Source organism: Folsomia candida, unplaced genomic scaffold, assembly GCF_002217175.1.
Source record: "Folsomia candida strain VU population unplaced genomic scaffold, ASM221717v1 Fcan01_Sc005, whole genome shotgun sequence".
In the NCBI taxonomy this organism is placed as follows: domain Eukaryota; kingdom Metazoa; phylum Arthropoda; class Collembola; order Entomobryomorpha; family Isotomidae; genus Folsomia; species Folsomia candida.
The window spans coordinates 4,226,207-4,252,457 of record NW_019091197.1 but is presented as its reverse complement, the minus strand read 5'-3'; the positions used below and the strand labels follow the sequence as shown (position 1 = coordinate 4,252,457).

General features: G+C 35.7%; 5 protein-coding genes across 7 annotated transcripts; 3 read left to right on the top strand and 2 right to left on the bottom strand.

Annotated features, from left to right (window-relative positions):
* The first annotated feature begins 5 nt into the window (after positions 1-5).
* LOC110850040 (farnesoate epoxidase) lies at positions 6-3,089 on the top strand. Its single transcript, XM_022097522.2, has 8 exons — positions 6-365; positions 437-477; positions 580-659; positions 827-1,219; positions 1,613-1,789; positions 1,874-1,950; positions 2,013-2,193; positions 2,529-3,089. Exons 1-8 carry the CDS (start codon positions 269-271, stop codon positions 2,974-2,976), a joined length of 1,494 nt encoding a protein of 497 aa, XP_021953214.1. The 5' UTR covers positions 6-268; the 3' UTR covers positions 2,977-3,089.
* On the bottom strand, positions 3,081-9,549 carry LOC110850367 (multidrug resistance-associated protein 4). Of its 3 annotated transcripts, none has more exons than XM_022097801.2 (21): positions 9,284-9,549; positions 9,078-9,212; positions 8,801-9,008; positions 8,344-8,560; positions 8,118-8,274; positions 7,629-7,988; positions 7,271-7,364; positions 6,938-7,193; positions 6,661-6,875; positions 6,229-6,354; positions 5,976-6,169; positions 5,683-5,915; positions 5,387-5,617; positions 5,211-5,317; positions 5,005-5,128; positions 4,715-4,879; positions 4,037-4,407; positions 3,804-3,964; positions 3,588-3,717; positions 3,332-3,442; positions 3,081-3,260 (listed from the first exon to the last, which is right to left on the bottom strand). In XM_022097801.2, the coding sequence occupies exons 1-21, from the start codon at positions 9,466-9,468 to the stop codon at positions 3,210-3,212; spliced, it is 3,831 nt and encodes a 1,276-aa protein (XP_021953493.2). In that variant the 5' UTR covers positions 9,469-9,549; the 3' UTR covers positions 3,081-3,209. The 3 variants fall into 3 exon arrangements, with proteins under 3 accessions (XP_021953493.2, XP_035707943.1, XP_035707944.1); XM_035852050.1 differs by having other exon boundaries at positions 5,976-6,166; XM_035852051.1 differs by having other exon boundaries at positions 9,292-9,461.
* A 2,485-nt stretch (positions 9,550-12,034) lies between these two features.
* LOC110850150 (lanosterol 14-alpha demethylase) lies at positions 12,035-19,087 on the top strand. The gene is made up of 2 exons (XM_022097631.2): positions 12,035-12,248; positions 16,293-19,087. The coding sequence occupies exons 1-2, from the start codon at positions 12,211-12,213 to the stop codon at positions 18,457-18,459; spliced, it is 2,205 nt and encodes a 734-aa protein (XP_021953323.1). The 5' UTR covers positions 12,035-12,210; the 3' UTR covers positions 18,460-19,087.
* A 140-nt stretch (positions 19,088-19,227) lies between these two features.
* LOC110850248 lies at positions 19,228-20,747 on the top strand. Its single transcript, XM_022097707.2, has 2 exons — positions 19,228-20,008; positions 20,331-20,747. Exons 1-2 carry the CDS (start codon positions 19,777-19,779, stop codon positions 20,615-20,617), a joined length of 519 nt encoding a protein of 172 aa, XP_021953399.1. The 5' UTR covers positions 19,228-19,776; the 3' UTR covers positions 20,618-20,747.
* Positions 20,748-21,510: 763 nt separating this feature from the next.
* On the bottom strand, positions 21,511-25,088 carry LOC110849795. Its single transcript, XM_022097247.2, has 5 exons — positions 24,861-25,088; positions 23,902-24,278; positions 23,183-23,445; positions 22,793-23,043; positions 21,511-21,807 (listed from the first exon to the last, which is right to left on the bottom strand). The coding sequence occupies exons 1-5, from the start codon at positions 25,016-25,018 to the stop codon at positions 21,627-21,629; spliced, it is 1,230 nt and encodes a 409-aa protein (XP_021952939.1). The 5' UTR covers positions 25,019-25,088; the 3' UTR covers positions 21,511-21,626.
* Positions 25,089-26,251: the final 1,163 nt, after the last annotated feature.

Here is a 26,251-nt window from a genome sequence, read left to right as displayed (position 1 = left end):
TTTTCCATCTGCCAGAAGAACCCAATGGTATTTTAAAGGTTGCTACATATTTATCCATTGTGTTATTGTGTATTGTTATCAAGTATTTAAAACCGTAGTGAATCCGACATCAAAAATAAGCATGTGATGCAATCAGCATGTGATACAAACAACACTGGACAATAATTGCGATGTTATAGCTCAATTACAGAAGATCCGACAGAGTGTGAAGTTTTACTGAAGGGATTTATTTTATTGAAAAGTCAGAAAACATTTAGGTTATCGGAACATGGTTTCCGGAACGGTCGTAGCTCTCGCTGGAGTCCTCGCAGGACTGGTTTACTTTACCTTTTTGAGGAAGCCCAAATGGAAAAATGCTCCCCCAGGTCTGACAATGTAAATATTTATTTATCCAAGCAACTTTCCATGACATAAATTCTAACATTTTCATATCTAGGACCTCGTGGATTACCGTTACTTGGAAATATTTTCCAAATGGTACATACGTAGTAATGAATATAACATTTTCATTAAATCTACAAAAGAGCGTACACAAAGTTGAAGTGAATCTTATAGAATTTCTCTTAATTATTTCTATAGGACAAATTCCAACATGTAACATTTTGCAAGTGGGCGAAGGAGTTCGGACCGTTGATTAGAGTAAAATTTGCTTCATTAAAGTGAGTAAACGAAAGTGCATCGATACCGAAAAATCCAAGTTTTTCTATAAAAAATTATTGTTTTCATACTTCATGCTTCATGTTTTTTTAACAAAAAAGATACCATCTCCAAAATTTGTGTACATATTTAAATAGATTACTTTTATTAACAAACACATTTATTTCAGCATGATTGTCGTCTCGGACTACAAAATGGCCAAGGAGATGTTTTCCCACTCCTCATTTTCTGGCAGGATGGATTTTACACCCTTCGATTTAATCCTGGATGGAAAATTGCATGGAATCATCAACACTGAGGGCGAACATTGGGAAGAACTTCGGCGATTCACGCTGCGACAATTGCGCGATTTTGGTTTTGGCAAGGGCTCGATGCAGGATTCCATAATGTTGGAAGTCAACGAGCTTATCGACCTCATTAAAGAAAACGGCGAAAAACCTGTTGATAACATCAAGCAGCGCCTTCTGCTGGCCGTCGTAAATTCGTTGTGGGCAATTTGCACGGGAATCAGGCACAAACAGAACGATAAACAACTTTTGGGCATGAGCGAGAAGGCAAATAAGTGAGTGAAATTTGAAATTTTCACGGAGAACTATTGATTTTAGTTGCAACAAAATTGGTGAGGCAATCTAAGAAGTCATTGGAAACTCGTAAAATTTGCAAGTTTTGGAAAATAATTTTACAAACTTTTACAAAATAAAGGATACCCTCGGTCTGAGTAAGCGGACAAAAATGTATAAACTAATTTAATTCAAAAATATTTGTAAAATTTTGGAAACGTTTGGAAATTGAAAGTTTAAAGATTTTGCAGTCTTATCAAGAACTGTGTGAATTGCATCATTTAAATTTCATCGCTGCTGAAAATTTTACGAACTCTGACGCAACATTTAAATATGTGGCAAATTTGATGAATTGAATTTTTACCTTTAATTTAATTGTTTTTTTACACTTGAAGAGCATTTGATGGCGTGGTAGAGGGTGGGAGTGTTATTCTGTTTGTGAGATGGCTAATCTATGCCTTCCCAAAGTGGACTGGATACGATAAGATAAAAGTAGCACTAGTTGACTTGGCCGATTACATGCGAAAACCAATAATTGATCATAAGAAAACGAGACAGGATGACTTTGATAGGTAAGCAATGCAAAAATTAATTTGCAAAAACTATGTAATTAATTTGATATAAGAAATTTAATGTTTTTTGCAAACAATTTGCAGAGATTTTACGGACGCGTTTTTAAAAGAGATTGCGAAAACGACAGATCCGAATTCAGCATTTATGGGGAAATTAGGAGGTATTGCGTGGTTAAAGGCTTACCATCAATAGTTGGGAATTTGATTGACCTTAATTAATTAGAGGACAACCTTGTCACAACGCTGGGCGATTTATACCTTGCCGGAACCGACACAACTGCAACCACGCTCTCGTGGATGATTCTGTACCTCAGCAAATTTCCAGAAATTCAGAAAAAATTTCAACAAGAAATTGAATCCGTTACGGGCAATACCAGACCAATTTCAGTGTCAGACAGACCAAAGTGAGTTACAAATTTTCAGGGGTCGGGGTTTCTGAGTTTGAAAAATAATTTTAAAAATTTCCACAGTTTACTAAGTTGACGTGAATATGTAGCTTCATTTCGTGCACCTTAAACAAAAATCGTATGCATTTTCCAAGGCTTTTGTACAAAACTAGTGGTGCATTTCCCCTGTATCGATTCGACGCTAAAAAGTTTTTTTTTAATTTCTGATAAATATATGTGTAATCACATATTTTTAAGATGTGCGTATTTTACGCGAAAACTAAATTTCCTTAATATTTTTGCAAATATATCCAAAACCTTGAATAACTTCAAATTTTGCCATATTTTTTCAGCATGCCATACACGGAAGCTCTGATTGCAGAAACGTTACGTTTCTCATCCATTGCACCGATAGGAGTGCAACACAGAGCCTTGAAGGATGAAATGTATAAAGGTTATCTTATTCCGAAGGACACCGTAATCACGGCAAATTTATACCACATCCATTTTGACCCGAAAGTCTGGACTGATCCTGAGAACTTCAGACCGGACCGATTTTTGAGTCCGGATGGAAAAATATTTAAGAAACATGACGCCCTGATTCCATTCTCCACGGGGAGGAGGCAATGTCTCGGAGAAACTTTGGCGAGAGACAGCATTTTCCTATTTTCGACCAACATGGCGCAAAGATTCGACATTACTTTTGATAAGAATGGACCAGAAAATGGTTTCGAGTGCGAATTGTCCTTTCTACTGAAGCCTAAACGGTTCAATGTAATTTTTAAGGACAGATTAGCTTAAGTTAAAAATGTGATGACTTGTAGTTGAGAATCAAATATTTAGAGATGATTTATAATTGTATCATTCGGATTGTAAAATTGTAAAATTCGGATTAAACAAATGGATACGTATAATAGCGATTTATTAATTCCCAAGATTCATATTATGTCGTTACAGCATGAATAGGTCAAACACATACCAATAGGAAATACTATGCTATTCGTATCACAAACGTTACGTATTTACTTAATATCTTATAAACGAGTTACCACCATCTCGTCTGGAATTTCGTTACGCTCGAATGACTGAAAAATCAAAACAACAAGGAAACAATTGCTCATGCATATTTTTTATGGAATATCTATTAAATTAATACCTCAGCAGCTATTCGTCTCATATTTGCTAGTTCACTTTCCCCATTTTTGGCTACCATTGCTGTGAATAATCCATCTTTATTCATCAACAATGCGTGAGGATGATCATATTCCTATAACAGGAATACATATAAATATAAATATGTACATACGTACTTAAATACATATTAGAAATGTGTGCAATGTTGGCTAAAAAAATCATGAATGGAAGATAGACAATAAATAAGCATTGGGTAGGAAAACTATTAAATATCGTACCTTGATTAACCCATCATCCAAAACTAGAATTTTATCACAATCAATCACCGTATTTAACCGATGCGCTACCGTAATAATTGTACAGTGCTTAAATTTTGACCGTAACGTGTTCTGAATGAATTTGTCCGTCCTAAAAATTTACAAAGATAATTTCACACTTTTTTGACCAATACTTAGTAATTCCACCATCTAAAATGAACCAAATTAAATACTCACGTTTCGTCCACATTAGCGGTAGCTTCATCGATCAAAATAATCCTATTACGTCGGAGAATGGTTCTAGCCAGGCAAACAAGTTGACGCTGACCTATACTAAAGTTTGACCCACCGTTTAAAATGTCCATATCCAGATCGGTAATGGAATTCGCGAGATCGACCTAATGATAAATTTTTCGCAACATTTTATGCAAAACTTTGATTTCATAGAAATGCCATATTTATTTGCATACATCGCCAAGCACACTCCATAACTCGTTGTCACTAAATTCGTTAAAGGGGTCCAAATTGAATCGTAATGAGACCGTGAAGAAGTGCGGATCTTGCGGAATTATGGATATATTTTTGCGGAGATCGTGCAATCCAATTTTTTTGATGTCCACGCCGTCAATTAGTATCGTCCCATTTGGCTCAACAAGGCGAAGGAATGAGGTTATTATCGAGCTTTTTCCAGCCCCTGTTCTTCCCACGATTCCAATTTTTTCTTGACTTTTAATTTCAAATGTGAGATTTTTTAAGGATTGCTTCTCCTCGGTGTAAGATAAGGAGACATTTTGAAAATTTATTTGTCCCTGATTTGGCCAATGTTTTGGGGGTTGGTTTTCTGTAGTTGGATTAAAAATTTGCATTATTATTGGGTGCTCTGACAACTTTCAGGTAGTTTGCAAATTAAAATTTTCTAAGTTATGTTGCACATGTAAAATTTCCGAAAAAAATTTGCTATAAAATTATGAGATTTTTGTACACAAATATACCCAGAAAATTGGCATGCTTTCATTTTATAAACTACATAACTATTTGCTACACGAATTCTAAATAAGCCATTTATGTATTTGAAGTGAGTACGCCCATTATAAAGACAAAATCATTATAAAAATGTGAACATGAAAATAGGTGCATATTAATTTTACCTTGAGTCGATTTCAATGAGGCCTCTGGTTTAATTTTAATGTAATCCAAAATTCTTTGCACGCAGGTCATAAAATTTTCTGTTTCTGCCGATTGTCTCATTCCCCATTGGAACGATCCAGTTAAGGTGAGTGTAGAAGCGATTGCGATGCCAACATTAGATCCGGCTGAAAATTAAAAAAAACTTAGACTCGATTTTGAAATAGGTACATTAATGTTGATACTTATAATTGACTCATGTAACAAATACAGTACACATTTAGCTACATATCAGAAATTTTAGTCCACTTACTACTTTCAACGAATAAAAATCCTATCGTGACAAAAACCAGGAACATTACTGAAGCTAATTCTAGCCAAATTCCAAACCAACGATTCACAGCAATAAACAAGAACCATGCAGCGGAGTGCAGATCCTGTATAAAAATTCATTTTTGTAATCACTTATAAATCATAAAAAAAAATTAAAAAAACATTTAATCAATGCATGTAATTTACATGATGACTGTCAAACTGTTTCATCAAAGTGGATTGAGACTTAAATGCCCGAATTGTATCAAGTCCTTGCATCGTTACACTTAAGTGGCTCAATATCGGACTGCGGGCTATTTATGGATATATATTTACATATTTCTAAAATTAGTCACTTCAAATTATTATTTTTATTTCCTTACTAATCGACTCGATCCGCTTCAAAGATCGCGATGTTGTGACGAAATATTGTCGAATAAAGAATAACGACACAAATAAGATGACTGTTGGAATAGTGAGAAAATAATTGGAAAGAATGACAATTACAGAGACACCGAACATGCTCAAAAATATGGCAACAGTATCAGCAAACGCGGTTGGAAGCATGTCATCAATCGCTCCGATATCTCGGGTAAATCGGTTCATGACACGACCTGAAAATTTTTTAAATGTAATTTAAATCGCACATCACAAATAATAAATTTGCGAGCAATTTTACCGGATGGATTATCATCAAAAAATTTAGTCGGAGCACGAACTAAATTTGTAAACATGTCGTCATGAAGATGGCTGCTTATTCGAGCGCAAATCTCATAAAATAATAAAGCTCTTGCGACGCAGAATATAATTCCGAGAGCGACAAGTCCTGAATAGATGAAAATATACGTATTTTCATGGAAGGATTTCTCCTCATTCAAAACTTGAGGATTTTTAGCTCTCGTCTCATTAGTCCTGTAACAAAGTATTTAGTGATTTGACGAAGTGGTAACTTATTCTTGTGGATGAAATTACCAAAATCCGAGCCAATAATCAGTACCATTCAGCAGAAATTGAGATAAAACGAAGCTCAGCGCTAGTAATGACAGCAGAATGGGTGACTTGGCGGATGTGAAGTATCCCAAATAATTTTTGTATGTGACAGAACCAATGTTTTGTTCCTCATGGCACTCCAAAGGTTTTCCTAAACGTGCGTTGTCCTCATACTGCTACTCACAAAATCCATTAGAAAATATGTACCCCTTAAATTCTATACTTTAAAATTAACCTCTCTGATTTCATTTGTTAAGCTTTGCTGTCTATTTTGCTCATCGGCGCTACTCGCATGATGAGACATAAAGGCTATCCCTTCCTCCATTAGTTCCTGATATGTTCCAGAAGCGGTAATGCTGCCCTAGCAACAAAAATTATTTTAAAAATTTAGATGTGGACTATACTGTGTACAAGAATTGTTTCTTGCGGGTTTGCTACATTTCTTGTACTGCAAAGCAAGAAACCCGAGGTGCAAGAAACTGCAAGAAACCACAAGAAATATGCGCCACCTAGCGAAATGTGCGCCCTATTTATGAACTATAGCGGCGGGAGGTAGCTTTTTGTGTCTTATATTTCTTGCAGGGCAAAATAACTACAAGAAACTTGTCCCCGAAACATCGTACACAAGAATTCTTAAAAATCTAGTAATTTACATACATATTTTCACCTCTTTCAAAACTATGATATGGTCTGCCAGCGGTAAATAGTGTAACTGATGCGTCACCAAAATTCTCAGCGATCCTTTCAAATACGATTTGATACAATTTTCGAAAATATGTCGGGACACGGAGCTATCCACGGCGCTCAAAGGATCATCGAAAAGGTAAATGTCCGCCTTCCTGTAAACTGCTCGGGCCAGGTTTACCCTTACTTTTTGCCCACCTGGAATGCATACGTATAAATAATTATGGATACATACATAGATACCGTGATCTGTGGCCTACCTGAAAGCCCGACGCCACTCTCTCCCACCAAAGTTCTATCGCCGTACGGCAGTTGGGTGAAATCTTGGCCTAGCGAGCATGCAGATATAGTCTCATCGTACCGCTTGTCGTCAAATTTTGTCCCAAATGTGATATTCTGACGAATGTCACCCGAGAAAATCCAGGCTTCCTGGGAAGCATAGGATATCACCCCGTTTGCAGATATCGATCCAGAACGTAGTGTTAACTCTGAGAGTAGACTTTGGAGAAAGGCGGTCTAAAAGTATTGTGTAAATTTTTTAAGAAATAAGTTGAGTAGTAATTCAATCAGGTAGATTTTTATGAACGTCTCACTTTTCCAGAACCTACGGAACCAACAATCATTACGACCTTGTCACCCGCAAGGTCAACTGACATCCTGTTTAATGCCACAGTTCCATTTGACCAACTAAATAAATACAGTGTTGCAAATTTCATGCCGATATTTATTTCTCGGTATTAAAGTTGCTACCGCTTGGTATTAAAATTATTATTTGCTATCGAACTGGTAAAAATTTAGTATGAATACCGCTTGGTATTATTTTAATATTGTATTTCTTAGAGTGTAATTAAGAATGGGGAAAAATTATTCTCAGAATTGCGCGAGTTTTTCTGATTTGCATATCTATTCGTATCTTTTTTGCTAACTTATATATTTAGCTAATTCACTTACCACGTGGTTGCAGTTACAAGTTTGACACCATAACTATTTCTGGGGTCGCTGCTGTTATAATTCCGATCGCCAATTGACAACTTTTGATTTTCACGGAACAATAGAAATTCTTCGATACGTTTAATTGACACGATTAATTCTCCAATACCGGAAACTGCTTGAGGAATGCAGTATACAGACACTTGGATTATTGTGTAAAGTACGGTCAATATGAAGAACACTTTATCAGCAGATAACTCATTTCCGAGCAAATAGTATGTCAATATTTCACCGAATGGGACTAATTTTGGCGCAAAACTGACCGCAGCATGGTGAAGGCCACGAATTACGCCACGCTTTCTGAGATCTTTGACTTCATTCCTGTAATCATAATCACATAAATATTTAATTGAACATTTTTTAAAACTAAAACTAAAAACCACATGAAAAACAGAAAAAGCACATTATATAAAAAATACTGTCAATTATCTATTTTTAGAATGTTCATACTTTCTAATTAAATCCACCATTGCAGAAAATGGCTGTTCCCACGCGTACATCTTGATGATACGAATCCCAAGAATAATATCATTCATTAAATTGCATCGTCTATCCGTCTTTAACACTATAGCTTGCCGAAATTTGACCAATATTTTTCCAAGGAAATCTTAGAAAGATAAAAATTATGAATAAACAACAACTTTCCAAGTCTAAAAACAAGAATTCCAACACTTACAATTCAACGGAATCAATAGAATGATCAAAACAACTCCACTCAAACTAGAAATCGCAATTTCTTGCCATAATAACACCATAAAAATTACGAACTGAATTGGACCCACGACAATGAACGGGATAAAATTCAAACTCGTGTCAAATCTGGAGACATCATTGGATAAAATGTTTATAATGTATCCGACCGAACTCTCCGATTTGGAGTGAAGCCGCAACGCCTGTTCAAATAAAATTCATCAGCATTAGTGTGGGTATAGTTCCGAACCGGCAATATCCGATCCTTATGATCGGATGGGATTTTTTAATCCGATCCGATCCGAACATCGGACAGGATCGGTCCGGATCGGAGCCATCGCTTGGTCAACTTTGTAACGGCTGGATTATCCGGTCGAATCGGATTACCAACACTAATTATATTATTTACTGCAAAAAAATTCATGAATTTAAACTAAACTAACCTTTCGATAAATTAAGGCTGACAGCCCGACCCTACATTTCATGCCAATGTGAGATATCACGAAATCACAAGGATGCAAAATTATGACATGGAGGAAAGTAGAGATGCAAATTCCTGCTGTGTAAACGTACGGCTCCCAACTTTCCTTTACGGCATCAGATTCTCCAAAAGATTTGATAAGAAGGCGAAGAAAAATGGGTTGCGATACCCTGAAAATAATTGACAATTATTTTACGTGCTCTAATTTTCCTAACAAAATGTATGTGCAATTAACGTACACCACAATCCATCCATCCAAACAGTAGAAGCCGCAAATGATTAAAAATTTACGCCCAAACAGTGCAAGTAATGGTCTTAGCAGGTTAGGTTTTTTTCCTTTTTTTGCACACGTATATTTTTCATGACTCCATGCGCTGTTAAAAGAAAATTAAAAAAAATGGTATTAATGAAATCACCGTCAGATATTTATTCATAATTTGCTCACGATTCTACCAAATCTCCCAAATTGTTGGATTCATCCTCTCGCAAAGTTTCGTATATGTCTTCCGTTTTTAAATCACTATGTTTTCCTTGTTTTAAAAGTGGGAACAACCACCAGAAAAATAATTTGGAAATGTAGGAAGCCTTGGAAAATGGATTTCTCACTAAAATTGTTTTTGTGGAATCCATTTTTTTTTTAATTTTTGTATTATTTTTGCAATATATTATTTACTGTGCACTGCAATCTGCATTCACTTACTGATGTGCATGCAAATTTTAGCTTTATCATGAACCTCGTGGTTAAATAAATAATCAATCAATTCAATTTAGCCTACGCATTTATGTATGCAGTTTAAAGGATGTTTTTATTGAATCATCAGATCCGTATTGAGGATAGCGTTGCATGTATTGGGAGCACTGTATGCCTGGAGATTAATATTATTATTGTTAAGTACTTATCCATAACACAGTCCACTATGCTATTTTAATCTTTTTCGCTCGCTTAGCATGCAAATTTACCTTTACGAGTTGTTTTTGTTTAAACAAAGTAAGTAACGGTTGTATCAATACGCAATAGCTTGCAGTCGCAACTTGCGACTGCAAGCTAACATTTTTAATTGAAAGGTGTAGTTTACAAAATTTTTATATGAAAAACTGTTCAGAATTATTAAAAATATTTTCGTAATCGTGAAAATATATTTGCATATATATGCACATATCTGCAAATTCAATACATGAACATACGTACATACATATGTAAATTGTATGCAAATTTCTAAATTGTACTTTGGTAATTTAGATGTGGCTTTTATTTTTCAAATTATGCATCTTTTCAAGTGTATTTTTGTAGTTGAATGTATTGCTTTATTTATTGAATAACAAAAAACACTATATACTTCTTAAATATATACATATTTTATTATAGTCGAGCCATTAAAATTAACGACATTTTTTTCATTTTTTATGCAGAAATGTGTTAAATTTTACAGCGTAGACCATAGTAAACCGTTAACTGGTCACGGATAATTTCTCATTTCGAAGTCATGAAGAAAATGTGGATTTTGTAAATTTTTGTAGATTACTAAATAACAAAACGAAAAACGAGGATAAGTTTAACAAAAATATACATACGTATGTATATGTAAATATGTGCGTGACATGATTTCCTGATTTTATAATTTTCGTGAAAGAGGGATTAAATAAACAATAGTTCATTAAATCTATATGCTTTTTGTAACAAGCCAAGCTAATACTTAATTTCATGCTAATTGTACATATACATTGTTTCATTTGTGCATCATTTCATTCACATACATAGTTTCAGAGTCTCTATTGATTGTGTTAAATTCTGAGTAATCGAAGTTTACTTTAATTTATGATCCTTAATACGAACGTGTTCAGATAACCCAAATTATTCATTCAATAAATTCGCATAAATTCATTTTTTCCCCTTAATCGATGATCCACCTCGAGTCTTACTCATGCATAATGTTTAGGGAAAGCCTCATACGTCCCACATTTTTTTAATTGGTTCGATTTCTTGGTAATACATTTTTATTACTCGACATTATTTGTGTATCAATTTCCAGCTAATCGTGAGCTATGTAGGAATGATGAGAACGTTATTATGTACAATGTTTACGGAGATTGACAAATTCAGTTAAATGAGAGTTTGTTGACTTAATGAGAATTTTCGCCATTCAGCTTCCTAGTTCAGAAGGTGACATTCTCGGTAGCCAACCCATTTTCGTATTTGGTTCGTGTTTTAAACAGAATCAAATGTTTTCCATGTCGTAATGTTTGTGATGAGTTCATCTGCACTCAGACTCAGACTCTGTATTCAAAGCACCAATTCGTAGAACCAATTTTTTCCGGTATGCTTATGTTTGTTGTTAAACGGTGAGATTATGTACATATGTATGTACATTTGTAAATAAGTATATCGATTACATACGAAGTTGGGTTCGATCGGTTTGTCCGTCCATGCCCGCATGTCTGTCCGTCCTTTCCTTCCTTCCCCTATGAATGACAACAAGGTCATGAGAAGTTATACTGGTTTATCCATCAGGATAGGTAATTTTGATCTGCGATGACCCAGTGACCGCCTCGACAGTAAAAAATGTGGAAATTTCGGATTTAGACGTTATTTATGACAGAAATCACCATCATTTTCATAAAAGATGACCCGGCGCCCTTTCTTTAGAAGGTCAAACGTCGAAAATGGTTAATTTTCAGGTTTCGTAGCAACCAATGCATCTCGATTTTTCTCACACATATGTTCGGCTACTTCATTATTTTGTGGGTAGAATAATGCCATCATTACTCTCACGCCTCGCAGTAAACTATCAGTTGCTGTGCATAACAAGATTAAATACATATGTACAAAATAATCGTACATTTTAGTATCTATTTAACCGTTTAATTCCGCACCATTTCCATCAAGGTGTGCATTTCCCTCAAAAACACATAATACTCGCATTTCAATATCAAACATCCTGACACGGATTGACATAATTCGCACTTCACGGAACATTAGTACATCTGCACTCTCGACACTGGTCAAACCAGAACTCATAATAGTCTCAACATTGACAAAGGAGGGATGCACTTGTTGACCATTGTGCAGATCAGGACTCGATCGATGAGTGCAAATGAACTGGATTGACCATTCGGTAGGCGAGACGTCCAGTTCAAATGCACTAAATGTGTACATACTCGTACAAATTTATACGTATAAATGTACTCACTTATTTATCACTGATGAACTAAGTACCTACGTGCTAAATACTATAAAAAGAAATGGCATGGGATGAAAAAATACTTAAAGTAATTTCTTGAATACTTTGGTACACTCGAAAAAGAAAACAAAAACGATTTTTTCTACAGTAGCTGACTCGTCTGAATTTGACGTAAGAAAATTAATTCCAGAGTATGGAGCAGAAGATATTGAGTGCAGTGGAGGAGCAATGGTAATTTTTATTTCATTTTTTTAAATTTTCACTCCTTTCAAAAATTCGTTTCGTTCATTTTAGGCAAGGTTGTGAATTAGGAATCATTTTGTGCTCAGTTATTGCAAAAAATTTTATTAAGTGCATTGAGCATACTTTTACCAGGGTTGCAGAAATCTCATCTCACCTTCGTAAATCTCATCTCACTGACAATGGAACCTTTTTTCAAGCTACACGAGATAAGCTTAGTGACCTATGCTAAAAAATCAAGCTAAAAATTAGAAATCACGTGGTACTTATCTTTCCGTTGAATGGGCACTTGGAGGTCAGATATTTGAGGGCAAAGTTCAGAGTAGTGGCCTGTTTTTTTCTCAAGCGGGCGAGCGGAGGAGTCAAAATTTTCTCCTTCAAGGTCACTCCTCTCCCTTCACTCTCACACGCTCGCACTTCATTCAATGCATATTATTTTTGACAAAATTTCACAATCTCGTAAATCTTCATATATGTAAGTTTTTACATATTTACGAATATTTTTGCTTTTTAAAGTCCTCTTATCCACCAATCCGTAGTAAAAAAGTGACGATGGGTTCAATAAATTATAACTTATAATTTAGCATATATATTTATAGTAAATATAAAATTATATGAATGCATGTACCAACTTACGAGATTTTGGAATTTTGTCAAAAATAATACGCATTGAATGAAGTGCGAGCGTGTGAGAGTGAAGGGAGCGGAGTGACCTCGAAGGAGAAAATTTTGACTCCTCCGCTCGCAAGCTTGAGAAAAAACAGGCCACTACTCTGAACTTTGCCCTCAAATATCTGACCTCCAAGTGCCCATTCAACGGAAAGATAAGTACCACGTTGTTTCTAATTTTTAGCTTGATTTTTTAGCATAGGTCACTAAGCTTATCTCGTGTAGCTTGAAAAAAGGTTCCATTGTGAGATATAATGAGAAATAGTGAGACATGAGAAATATGAGATTTAGTGAGATTTGTGAGCCATGCACTAGCGCCACCTAGCGGACGGGGTCATGAACTACAGGTTTATCTCATCATTTCTCATATTTCTCACTCAGCCCCAACTGAGGAGGGGAGCTTCACCACCTGCCCCTCTCACATCTCGATGCCCTTTGGATATGTGGTAGGGTCCCATGAGTGTACTAAACCCCTGAAGTGGTTTGACTCCATGGCCACAGTTACGCCCGCCACACCCACTCAAAGGCGCCGAAAACACGAAAAAAGCCCTGTTTTCACTTGTTCAAACCCTCGCCAAAATTCCAATTTTGCTCGGATTTTGGTAAAATTTACATTTTTGTAATCCCAGATACTTGCTTGATCATATCCAGTAGCAATCTCAACTTTTTTGAAATTTTGAATTTTTTCGAATAATTCATAAGCCCAAAAATGCCCGAAAATTTCAAAAATTTCAAAAAAGTTGAGATTGCTACTGGATATGATCAAACAAGTATCTGGGATAACAAAAATGTAAATTTTATCAAAATCCGACTAAAATTGGATTTTTGGTGGATTTTTGAAGTTGGTAACTTTTGTGGTTTTCATCCCTTTGAGTGGGTGTGGCGGGCGCAAATGTGGCCATGGAGTCAAACCACTTCAGGGTTTTAGTACACTCATGGGACCCTACCACATATCTAAAGGGCATCGAGATCTGTGAAGGGCAGGTGGTGAAGCTCTCCTCCTGAGATAAATGATATAAATCATTAAATCTCACTAAATCTCACTCGGTGATATATATCACTTGTAACCCTGACTTTTACGTATATCGCAGGCTGTACATACATAAATATGTACATATGAAATTTGTAATTACAAATGTCTAGTTAGTCAGGTGTTTTAATCAGTTGACTCGTGAATTTATTTCGTAAAAAAATTATCAGCCAAAAAATTGACGAAGGGCACCTTATAAATGAAAAACCTGCATTTTATCTTCGCAAATAAGTTCATAAACAAAAATTACCTAAGAAATGTTCGTTATGTGGTTACACATCTTACATACGAAGAGGGACATGCATTGCTGCACTGATTATTTTCCCGTACATAAAAAATTATTCAATTAATCCACAATAAATCCGGTTATCCAAGTTGTACCTTGTAATGCGAAAGGTTAAATTGTAATGGGAAGGGAGGATGATGTGAAATTGATATGTTCCCTCTTATATGTACTTATGTCCCTATTCGCGACCTAATTCTAACTTCCTGGATGAAAGTTATCCCGACTTTTCGGTGAAGAGCAGTTAAATGATAACGGCAACACAAAGGGGGGTTTCTCTTAAATAACTAATATTTATTTTAAAGCTGGAATATGAATAATTTTACACGCTATAAAAATATTTAAAGAAGAAGAACCCTAAAATAAAGATGTTGCTCATAAGGAGGTATTAGACTGAATGAATTCCCAAAAAGAGAAAAAGAAGGAGGAAAAAAAACTGAGACGAGAGCAAGGTTGCCTCGTTCTTCCCGAGTGGGAGAAAGATCTTCCGGCTATTGCCAGATGGCAGATGGGATAGATTTCTCCCCGGGTGGGTCGGATTGAGACCCGTATCACTGGTGTGATCAGCACCAGTGGTACGGGTTACAACCTACATAGATAATTACAGGAAAATACCAAAAACAAAAAAAAACTGACAAAAACGAAAAAATTCAGACAAACAAGAGAAAGCTATAAAATCAATGTCCCTAATTATTATTAAACTTCAGGTTCATGCATTCCATCCGTGTTGAGACGAAAACGGAGAAAAATAGACTTTCATGAACATCTTTCAATTCCCATTTCATATTTCCTCTCACTGCAATTATTTTTAGCAAGCTACATACATAAACCTCTCGTATTGCAAAATAATCATAAACTTTGCTGACTAACCGCATAATAATCTAGATAAATACCAAAATCATCAAATTTCTTAATGTCTTTCATGGAACTGTATAATTCATTTGGTATTTCGTTTCACAGTAATTAAATCATCTTCATGAGCGCCTACATACATAACATTTTTTCATGAAGGGTGATCATGAACGAAACCTCAAAACCTCAGTTCTGATGCGGATGCTATATTTTATTTTTTAATGAAAATTGATTCATCACATTTTAATTTGTTTAAATAGGTTTTGCAATCCAAATTTAACCACTCCGAATTTTAAACTGGGTCGTTCGTTAATCAAAACTTAAGTGATTGAAGGTGATCAAGTGTGACGGGTTCGCTAGACCATATAACCACTTCATTTCTATGATAATGATTTTCTTTTACGTGCTTATCATTACGCCAACTTTTTAACGAGTTGACAATGACAACTTTGTTAAAAACATCACAACGTAAATGAGACGGGTTTCCTTCCATAAAATTCTTAATGAATTACGAGATGCATATCACTGTGCAAATTAAAAGTTTATAAGAAATCAATGTCAGTTTAAGTATTAAGAACTGGAGTTATAGAGATACATAGTCGAATAGATTTATACATACATATGTGCCTATTCATATTTGTGTATGATTTTCGTGCAAATGTACTTATCGCGGATGAGTTACCTAAATACTTGCTACAAATAGCAAGTATAAAAAGAAATGGAGCAGTGCAAAAATGCTTATTTCAATTTTTTAAAGGCTTGCGACAGTTACGACAGGTGTTAAAAAAACAGAACGCAAACTAAACAATTCCTTTCTCCTCTGAATCATCATTCATAGATTAGGATACAAAATGCAGAGTTTATTCGAAGAACAGTGGTACTTTTTTTAAATTTTATTAATCACCTTCTTCCCCTCAATTTTTGTCATTTTTGAAAAGCGTCTCAAGTACTTGCTCAAAATTTAGATTATAGAGTCTCCAAAGCTTACAGACCAACTTACTGAAATTAATTACGTGCCTTAGCTCATCTGTGAACAGGCTTTTTGTACTCAGTATTTAAAAAAATACAGATTAAATTTTTATGAAAAACTACAGTTAGGCTAAAACCAAACTACAAAAATAAAATATTTACATATTCACTTCGTTTTTACGTAAAAAGTGTAATTTTAAACATGTTAAACCCTATTTATTTTAAATTTCAGGCTCAAGCTCCTAATCCTATTCGCCTTATCGGTCACCTTCATCTGGAAGAAAATCTGGCCCACCACCCACTCCGCCATTCCCCCCAACCTCAAAACCGTTCCCATCGTCTCCGGCGCCCTCCCATTTGTCGGACACGGCATCGCCTTCTCCAAGGACATTGTCGGATTCATTTCCAACTGCTATGAAAAATACGGCAAGATTTTCCGCATCAAAATTTTCCGCGTCGACATGGTCGTAATTTGCGATAGGACGATGAACAACGAATTTTTCAAGGCCACCGAGGACAAAATGTCGCTTTACGATGTCCTCACCCGCCTCTACTTCGCCGACGCTTTCTCCGACGAGCCCACCTCCCTCCCAAGAATTATCAACGTCGTAAAAAAATCCATTGCCGTCCGGTACGACACTTTCGCCCCCAAAATCGAGCACGAAGCTAGAAAAATGATAGCCAGATTGAGAACGGAGGTTTCCTCGGGTAAGAAAATTGACCTGATTAAGGAAATGACCCGTTTTGTAGCGACAACTAGTGCATCCTGCTTCATTTCTGTGGAGTTAACGGACCAACTATTCGCAGTTTTACTGAAATTTACCCATCTTCTCAATTCCGTCGTCGTGCTGACCTATTTCCTTCCAAAATGGTTGCTCCGTCTCCTCGTCAACCCATTCTTGGCTCGTCTCCGTAAACAGATAACTTCCGTGTTATCCCCGGAAATTGAAAAATACAGGGAAAATTTAGATAAATCCGATTCCCTCATTTTACGAGCGGCTGTCGATTACATTGACGAGGAGAGTGGGGCGAACCTCACAAATCAAGAGATTGGCGACATCGTCGTCTGTCTTTTGTATGTTAGCTCGGAAAATACGGCGCTAGGGTTGACCAACACGGTGACAGATTTAGCCTGCAATACGACCTACTGGGAAAAATGTAAGCGGGAAGCGGGTCTCTATTTAGGTGGGGATAGTACCGATATCAAAGGTCTCTTCGCCAGCCCCTTGATAAATGCTTGCGTCATGGAAAGCGCTCGTCTCAACTCGCATATTTTCGCCCTCAATAGAAAACCGTTAGATAAGCTGGCATCCATCGGTGGGTATCATGTCGGTCATGCGGAAACCATTGCGATGTGTGAGCCCATGTTGATGGTGCATGCTTCCGCACAAGAAATTTTTTCGAATCCTAAAATCTACAATCCTGACCGCTTTCTTGGCCCTGCGAAGGAATCCATGGCACCGTTAAGCGTCATGACGTGGGGCGCCGGTGTTCATCTCTGTCCTGGGAAAATGTTTTCTATTTATGAAATCAAAATGGCATTGGGATTAATTTTGCTAAATTTCGAGTTCGAATTAGAAAAAGGTTCCATTTCAAAAATTGATTACTTTTCCCCCTCCGCCTTTGCTGAGAGGAAGGTGCAAGCCAGTCTGAAAGTTTTGGTAGAGGAGAGTTCTTCATCCCCACAAAATAAGGGTGACCTTGCAAACGTCATTGTGCTAAAAAATGGGCAAAAATGTCACTATTATCGAGGTGAAAGTACCACCGGGAGTCAGGACGGGTGGCTGCTGCGAGACTTTATTTCCCGTGAGGAGCAAATTTCCTTGTATCAGAATATTTTCGAATTGTCCAAAAATTCTAAAGAACACGATGAGATTTGGAAAATTCCATCGGATAAGGTTTACCCTTTTGCTTATCATAACTTGGTTTACACGGGAGAAAGTAATTGTCCTCCTCCAACGGCGTGGTACGAATGGGCAGCAAATTTGTGGCAACTGTTGGAATCCGATAAAAAACTGGTTTCATTTTCTGGCCCTGAAATCAAGGGATTTAATTCGCTCTATGCACAATTGTATGGGGTCGGAGGGTCGATGAAGTTGCATAAGGATGAGCATGTCTCGTGGGGAATTAGTGTCAATTTGGGGGCATCGACCACCTTCGTTTTTGGTGGGGAAAAAATCTTGCTGCATTCTGGGGACGTTTTTATTGCGGATTTCTCCCAAGTTGAGCATGGGGTTGAGGCTGTGCATGAAACTTCCATGCCGGACTGGTTTTCGAAGGAGAGTGGAATTGTGGAGAATTTTGATAGGGTGAGATGCAGTGTGCAAATTCGAGATATTTCGAACCTTTCGGAAAGAAATTTCATTACGAGGGAAGAGTTTACTAAACTTCTCAAGTAAAATGGAGCCAACAATTTTTTCATGCTAATTAAATATCTTATTTGGTTAAGTTGTTTGTTTTTCCTAAATTTGCATGGTTTTAAATATTAAATATTTATTGATGTGGGCAATCTCATTTGTAATAGGTTATGTAATTTTTTAACTTTATGCTTATGCTATTTGTACATACCTGATTAAATATGTACTAAAACAATGCTATAATTTCAATATCAAATTGTAAATCAATCCATGGGAATTGCAGATATGTAAATTAGCAGTCCAATGCTATTTTCTCTTACGTGGTGAAATGTGTGTAAATATGACCAAATTTTTGTATGCCAAATCGAGTAATTTGCATATGCAGTTTTATGAACGTAGAAATAAACTTAAGATATGCTAACTGCAACCAACTAAAACTTTCTCTCGTATATACACAAATGAATAAATAAATTTTATAATAGCATTTAAATTATCTTTTATGTAAATTATGATAAGTGAACTTAATTAGAAATCTACTCATCAGCTTTTCCCCAATTTGTTGATAAATTTATAAAACTTTTTTAGCAAATTAAGCCATCATAATTCATAGAATAAATATTTGTGACTAATTCGAAATATAAATAAAATAGAATGCTTTCAACTTCAAGACGATTTTAGTAAATGACTGAATTTATTTAAGGCATTTGATGTATGCATTCACATTGAGTAACAGTCAAGAACTTAAAGGAACAAGAGATTACATAATGCTAAAATTAAAATAATTGCATTTGTATGTATATTTAACATCATGTACCCAACACAAAAAAATATTTAGATTTTCATGAAAATCTTTCAATTCCCATTTCCGATTTGCTCTTCTTGCAATTAGTTTTATGAGTTTAACGTCTCACATTACAAAAGGCAGACAAACTCTTCTGACTCATTGTATAGTAATCTAAAGACAACGCCAACTTCATGAGATTTCTTAATCTTTTCTCATGAGAAACCATCATAAAAATAAAAAAAGCTAACAAAAAAGCTAATCTGGGTTCTATTTGTCATGAGAAATGTGTCACTACTGCATTCCAGCGTGATCCGTCGTTCCGGAGCCAATTCGTTTGTCTACATACTCACTTATGTACTTATCAATGTTTAACTGTACTTTTAACAATAGTTTGCCGTGGACAGATTACGTAGAAAAGGGATATGAATTGTTGTGGGCGTCTCATTCCGTCCCCATTCGCGAAACGTTGACATCCAGTCGTATATTTATCTCTCGCATTTATCTGTCGACATTTGATTTTTAAATTGCGAATCGGATAATTTTGAAATTTTGAAATTCTTGACAATCCGACAACAATGAGCGCTCCAACTGAACCACCCTTCACAGGGTGGGACTGGGCAATTGTGATCACAACGCTGGGAATTTCTATGCTGATCGGGTTATACTTTTGGTGGCAGCGTCACTCCAAATCTATCAAAATTCAGGGCGATCAAAGCAATCGTCTCCTCATCGGAGATGGAAAGATGAAACCACTGTCAGTTTCGGTGTCAATGTTGGTCACGTACTTTTCAGCAATTGCAATTATTGGTAAGGTGCAAATATTTTACGTAATATTGGCCCTCACGACAAATCTCAAAAAGTACGCGTATCAACATAGAATGAGAAGTTTGAAAAAGTTGCAAAATTTAGCAAAACTTTTTGTTTGAAACCATGCAACTTTAGTTCTCAAATTTACCCCGAAAAATGTTCATGTTTTTATTTTGAAAAATTATTTCACAAAGTATTTGCTAAATAAGTTCTAATAATGTGAAGTAAAACGTTACCGTGAATATGCCCAATGTGATTACACAATCTGAATTCTCAGATGGCAGTGAATTCATTTCTCATAGTAGTATTTTTTTAATTTCAGGATATCCGGAAAAGTTGTACACAATCTCTATCGTTTTGTACCCCGTCATCGCTGCCACGATTACCTGCTGCACGGGAACTTTGATCAGTGTGATGGCACGCCATTTGGTCAAGGACAAAGCCCAACTTGATGGTCCCAAAGATCTGGACAGGTACTTGCATCCCATGGTTTTAAAGGTCAGAGCCTTTCTCCGAAAGAAAAGTGTCCCCGTTTTGGGCAATACTGGACATCAAGAGGGGGAACATACTGACGATAAGAATTGTCAAATCCCATTGAACGAACTTTAAGATAACTTAAGGGTGTTAAATTACGATAGCTTTAAGCCGCTAAATATTTATGTATTTATGTAAATGCTTTATTCCCTATTTTTCTACATACATACAAATGCATGTTTTTTAAATGATTATTTGCATTAAACGGAGCTTGCAATAAATAAATGTTGATGATTATAAAATATTTATAATAAATCAGAATCTAATGATTCCAACGTGTAACACTAAAGCGCATATTTAAGGCAACAAGAACTTGACATACAGTGGAATTTCTTTTAAAAAACCTCATAAATAAGCTGAATGTGTGAGAATTGGTTTTCCTGAATTTCTGCAACATATTACATACACAACTAGATTAAAATCATCTTGCGTACGTGCTTAAGCATATACGTACATACATACATAAATCAGATAAACAGTCGTGACGCACTTATTCGTCTATGTACATATGTATGTGTGCCGTAGGCTGCGTAAAAACTTAACTAAAAAATATGTAGTGCTTACTGGAAACAAATTGTTTCTCACGTTAAGTAGTCGCAAATACAAGTCGATAATTAGTCACGTATACATACATTCATCAGACAGCTTGGATATGAAACCTCATTTATGTATCAATGTATCTCATGCAAGTATTTATGCATCTCACCATTAATGCACTGCTTTTGTTACTTTTTAAGTACACATCCTTAAATAAGAATGGGACAAAATGTGGGAGAAAATACTGCAGTTTTGAAATTATTATTCAGGAACATTCCATTTATGGCTTTTATTATAGATGGATTTGTAGATATTGAAAACGATTCTACGAAAACGAATTACATACATTAATAATTCTCAAACGATTAATCAATTAAATTTATTATCATTTTTTGCACTGATTCATACATTCGTTATACATACATAACAAATCTCATGAAACACGTTTATTTACTTACATCATTTTGAATACAAATTAAAGTAAAAATTATTGCCATTCTAATTGATAAATATTTCATTCTGAATTGAAATTTAACTTCATGTTGGATTAATTGTAGTCCACTCGAATTTGGTCCTTCATTCCGTATTTTATCGAATCCCTGAAAGTATACAGTGACCCGTGCAACGCTGAATCCACAAAATCCACGAACGTCTCGACCTGGACGTATTTCTCGCCAAATTCTGTGAGTATGAATGTTCTCAGTTCTCCGTAATCCTTCACGTAGTCCCTGCATTTCAAAAATTATTGATTTGTATGGCTACATATAAAACTTCACAATGAACTACCCGATTGTATTACACTTTACACATAATCAATGATAAATACCCAACCAGTCCAATTTTTAGCTTAGGAGGGGAGCTTGCGAGGTTGATAATAACAGATCCTGATGCCCTTTGGATATGTGGTAGGGTCCTATGAGTGTACTAAAACCCTGAAGTAGTTTGACTCCATGGCCACATTTGCGCCCGCCACACCCACTCAAAAATGTCCAAAAAACGCTTTCACCTCAGTTTTCACTCACTCAAGTCCACGCCAAAAATCCAATTTTACTCGGATTTTGAAATTTCTTTCACCATTATACTCCCAGATAGTTGCTTTCTTCAATCCAATATCAAACTCAATTTTTTCGAAATTTTTAGTATTTTTAAAATTTAAAATTCTGAATGAGCATTGTTGTAGTCATCAACAAAACAAATTATGTTTGCGAAATAATCATCAATAAAATTGAGTTTGATATTGGATTGAAGAAAGCAACTATCTGGGAGTGTAATGGTGAAAGAAATTTCAAAATCCGAGTAAAATTGGATTTTTGACGTGGATTTGAGTGAGTGAAAACTCGAGTGAAAGCGTTGTTTGGGCATTTTTGAGTGGGTGTGGCGGGCGCAAATGTGGCCATGGAGTCAAACTACTTCAGGGTTTTAGTACACTCATGGGTCCCTACCACATATCCAAAGGGCACCAAGATCTGTTATTATCAACCTCGCAAGCTCCCCTCCTTAGTGAGTCAGGGCTTATGAAAAAGCTGTTCCGGTATATCCGTCATGCTATGTACACTCATTTAATTTTGGACTTTTATTAACTGCGGAGTTACTTAATTGTTGGATGGCTTATGTGACGATACTACGACCCACTCGGGCTACATGAAGTCTTTATTGAGTAATTTTTTTGGCATCTAGAATTTCTGTAACTCAGAAAACTATAAAGACACGCACCCAATCAGTTTCAACTCTTCATCCACCGCATCGTTGAGAGATGTCCCCTTCCTCAGCTTGAACATAATGATGCCATCTTCCTCCCCGTATAACAAGTCTTTCTGCAGCCCGAGGAGATCGTTCATGGTCCCGACGAATTTTTCCGCCATGTCCAACCATCTAACGAAGACGGGATTGCACTTAATTATTTGAGGCAAATTGATACTCTCAAGGATCGTAATGATATTGATAAAGTTTCCGAATCCAGCTTCCTGGCGACAGATATTAAAAAAATAAATATATAATTAGACAAGAAACGCAAATATTTGCACTCACGGCGTCTTACTAATGCTAAGTTAGCATATCAATTCGTTTAGAAAATTTGCGACCCCTTTATCGTTCGTAACTCACCTTAGTTTTAAAATAGCGGTACGTATCCACACAAAACGAGTCCAGCTTTCCCATCCTCGCATTTGTGAAGGACCATCGGACAGATTCCGAAGTTAAAAGGAAATCAATTTTGAAAGGTGCCCAAAACGTGCCTAGCGTCATGCTATCATTAATTTCTAGGGACTGAGCGTATATGTCTTCGAAAGAATTCGCAATCGCTACCAAGAATGGTTGTTCCTTAATCATGTCCGTGTTCATGGCCTTTGTGGCTAGTTGGTTGAGGTCTGGATGGAATAAGTCAGGAAAAAATTACTTGTTAAACATAGTTAAAAAATGTGTAAATAAATAATATGTTAGAAAACTGGCAAAGCTTCGATATATAAAATTCGATACCAAGTTTGTTGTAACATTTTGAAAACCAATTTCGCTAGTTTTTGGGCGAATGTCATCACATTTTGTTCATATAAATATCTAGCTTTGATTAGATGCATGTGAGGTAAAGAAAAACTTGATGGTCTTCAAAGAATTGTTAATGCCCAAATTCATGGAATTTTTAACCTCAAATAAATAATGGATTTTGAAACCCGGTTGCAAATTTTTGGCAAATTTGGTAATTGTGTCACCACCTGGACCATCTGCCTCATTTTGCTTGCCTCGTGAAGATTAGTTGTAAAGATTACTATCACAACAACACGTAAAGTTTGCAATTTGTTCGTTTGTCGTAAAAGGTGCAGAATTACCTATTTCGTCCGTTCCCCCTCCAAATCCTTTCACCTCGAACATTTCGCCAATTTCTTTGCTCACCAGGTCGAAATATTGTATCTTCTTCAACTCCAAAGAACAATATCCATCGTCTTCGCCCTTCGTGTTATCATCGTACCAATCGTCCATGATAAATCCTATGATGAAGTAGTAGCACAAAATACGAAATTTTGCCTCCTTTACAGAATAACTAGGGCAGATTCGCAATATGTACGAAACGGCGTGATTCGCCAATCGTGCACCATATTTGGGGTTGACGAAGGATGAATAATTGTCGGAAATCCATTCTTCAAGCTCTTCCGTGACGGCAATGATTTCCGGCGTGATTTTCAAAATATTTCCCAGGTTGGCAGCACTGCAGGCAAATTAATGAGTATGTAAATACGTAAATTTTTGCAGGGTTATGGGACACTTTTGCAACTAAGGTATGTATATATGTACATACATACATATGTGTACATATTAGGTTTGAGTTACATATGTACGTAACTCTCTCAAATGGCTCAACAGTTTTTTACTCGTCGGTCCAGATCGCAATTTTTGTAAGACATTTGTTAAAGAGAAGTACTAGAATTTTAGGAAATATAAAGTAGGTACATATATATTGATTAATGTTTCAATTTCCAATAAAATTTGTGTAGGTTTTCCTATCCTTAGACAAAAACTAATTTACGAATTCATAAATTCATAAATTTGCAAAAGTCACTGCAAAGACTTAGACAAATCTTCTAACAAGATTTAAGCATATCCGTCACTCGTAGACAAACCTCAAATTGGTCAGATAATTTTAATTGAGAATTTTCAATGCAATTTTTTTTAATCTCGTGGAGAAATTGTTTGGTAAAAGATTTTACATTGATTCTATAAAATTTATTAATTTTTGAATTTTAAATATTTTTTTCGAATTTCTAAAAAAATACAAGTGTCTTCATCTTACCTGTAAATTTGTGGGACAAAAAAGTCAAACTCTTTGTCCAGCTTGGTCAATTCAATCGATCTAATTGCATCTTGCACCTTTGTGCTCAACTTTTCCGAAATCTGGTCTAACTTTACGGAAAACTTGACGCGACAAAGGTCCAAATCAGTGGGAGACATTGTTGCAAGTCACAAATTAATCCCTTCCTTGGCGATATGTTAAAACCTACTAAAATCAGTAATTAATTCATTCGACTTAATTGTCGGTATGAAAAAAAGTTTTACCACGTCATCAGACTACGAGTTATGTAAGTGGTACTCAAATGATGTCATTTAACGCTGGGAATTATTTACATAAGGTAAAAATCCTCACTTTTACCCCTACATTTTCATCACATTCTACAAATGCAGGGTTCCTGACACTTTATGCATTTTGTTCTTTTGCCTTTTTAATTTGTTGTACAGCATTACAGGAGAGTAGGCATAGCAGTATGCCACCCGAAGTAAAATATATATGTATGCATAATTAAGATTTGTTCCAATTTAACAGTCCAACAAAAATATAACTTTATTCAACCAAAATTAATAATTTTGCCAATTATGAAATGGGCAACGAATTGATTTATTTTGCAACAACTTTCATTAAAATGTACAACAAAATAATTAAATTTCCAAATAAGAAATAAACCAAATCCTTAAGTACTTCAAATTTTACAATAAATAGGAAGGTATAAATAGTTAGTCAACAATCAAAGCCTTTCTAACTAACTTTTTTCGACCGTGCTTAGGTTTGCTTCAATGACATCGGTTTTAAGATTGTCCGGTACAGCAATTATCTTTCTAATTAGGCAAATTCCAACAATATGCTTGCATATATATTCTTGTTTGAATATAGGGCAAGAACAAGTGGAAGAAATCCAGTGATGCAATTTAAAATTGATAATCCAGAACGCCGATTTACTTCAAGCGTACGACTCAAACTTTTTCCAAGGCATTCTTTTGATTAACCCAAGGATTCTGTCAATTTTATCCGTTCGAATAGATTGCTGGAAAATTGGGGTCAGAAATCAAGGCAGCGTCCAAATTCTGATGCAAAATAATTTTTTAAATTATTTCCAGTGATATTTGACCAAAATTTGGGCGAGTTTGAGTCAACATCCAAAATCAACAAAAAAGTACATTTTTGCTCGTATCGCGAAAACTGACTATGCGCCACCCCAATAGTATTACGGATTTTTGATCTACTCAATTTTACGCAACTTTTAAGGTATCTACTTGAAAATCGTTAGAGCGCGAAAAAACACTATTTCATTGTATATATCTATCTTAATAACAAGGAATGGTCTGACAAAACTGGAATGTGAATGGGAAAGGAATGAGAGTTAGTGATGGTAATTGTGAATGATGAAAATC

Excerpts from the sequence above, each read along its gene's own strand:
- LOC110850040 (XM_022097522.2), top strand. The coding sequence starts at position 269 with ATGGTTTCCGGAACGGTCGTAGCTCTCGCTGGAGTCCTCGCAGGACTG. Across the intron at positions 1,951-2,012 it reads ATTTATGGGGAAATTAGGAG|AGGACAACCTTGTCACAACG; the intron begins GTATTGCGTGGT and ends TTAATTAATTAG. Across the intron at positions 2,194-2,528 it reads TCAGTGTCAGACAGACCAAA|CATGCCATACACGGAAGCTC; the intron begins GTGAGTTACAAA and ends ATATTTTTTCAG.
- LOC110850367 (XM_022097801.2), bottom strand. The coding sequence starts at position 9,468 with ATGGATTCCACAAAAACAATTTTAGTGAGAAATCCATTTTCCAAGGCT. Across the intron at positions 6,355-6,660 it reads ATATCATAGTTTTGAAAGAG|GGCAGCATTACCGCTTCTGG; the intron begins GTGAAAATATGT and ends TTTTGTTGCTAG. Across the intron at positions 3,443-3,587 it reads TGGATGATGGGTTAATCAAG|GAATATGATCATCCTCACGC; the intron begins GTACGATATTTA and ends TTCCTGTTATAG.
- LOC110850150 (XM_022097631.2), top strand. The coding sequence starts at position 12,211 with ATGGAGCAGAAGATATTGAGTGCAGTGGAGGAGCAATG. Across the intron at positions 12,249-16,292 it reads AGTGCAGTGGAGGAGCAATG|GCTCAAGCTCCTAATCCTAT; the intron begins GTAATTTTTATT and ends TTTAAATTTCAG.
- LOC110850248 (XM_022097707.2), top strand. The coding sequence starts at position 19,777 with ATGAGCGCTCCAACTGAACCACCCTTCACAGGGTGGGACTGGGCAATT. Across the intron at positions 20,009-20,330 it reads TTCAGCAATTGCAATTATTG|GATATCCGGAAAAGTTGTAC; the intron begins GTAAGGTGCAAA and ends TTTTAATTTCAG.
- LOC110849795 (XM_022097247.2), bottom strand. The coding sequence starts at position 25,018 with ATGTCTCCCACTGATTTGGACCTTTGTCGCGTCAAGTTTTCCGTAAAG. Across the intron at positions 24,279-24,860 it reads TTTGTCCCACAAATTTACAG|TGCTGCCAACCTGGGAAATA; the intron begins GTAAGATGAAGA and ends ATTTGCCTGCAG. Across the intron at positions 21,808-22,792 it reads GAAGAGTTGAAACTGATTGG|GGACTACGTGAAGGATTACG; the intron begins GTGCGTGTCTTT and ends TTTGAAATGCAG.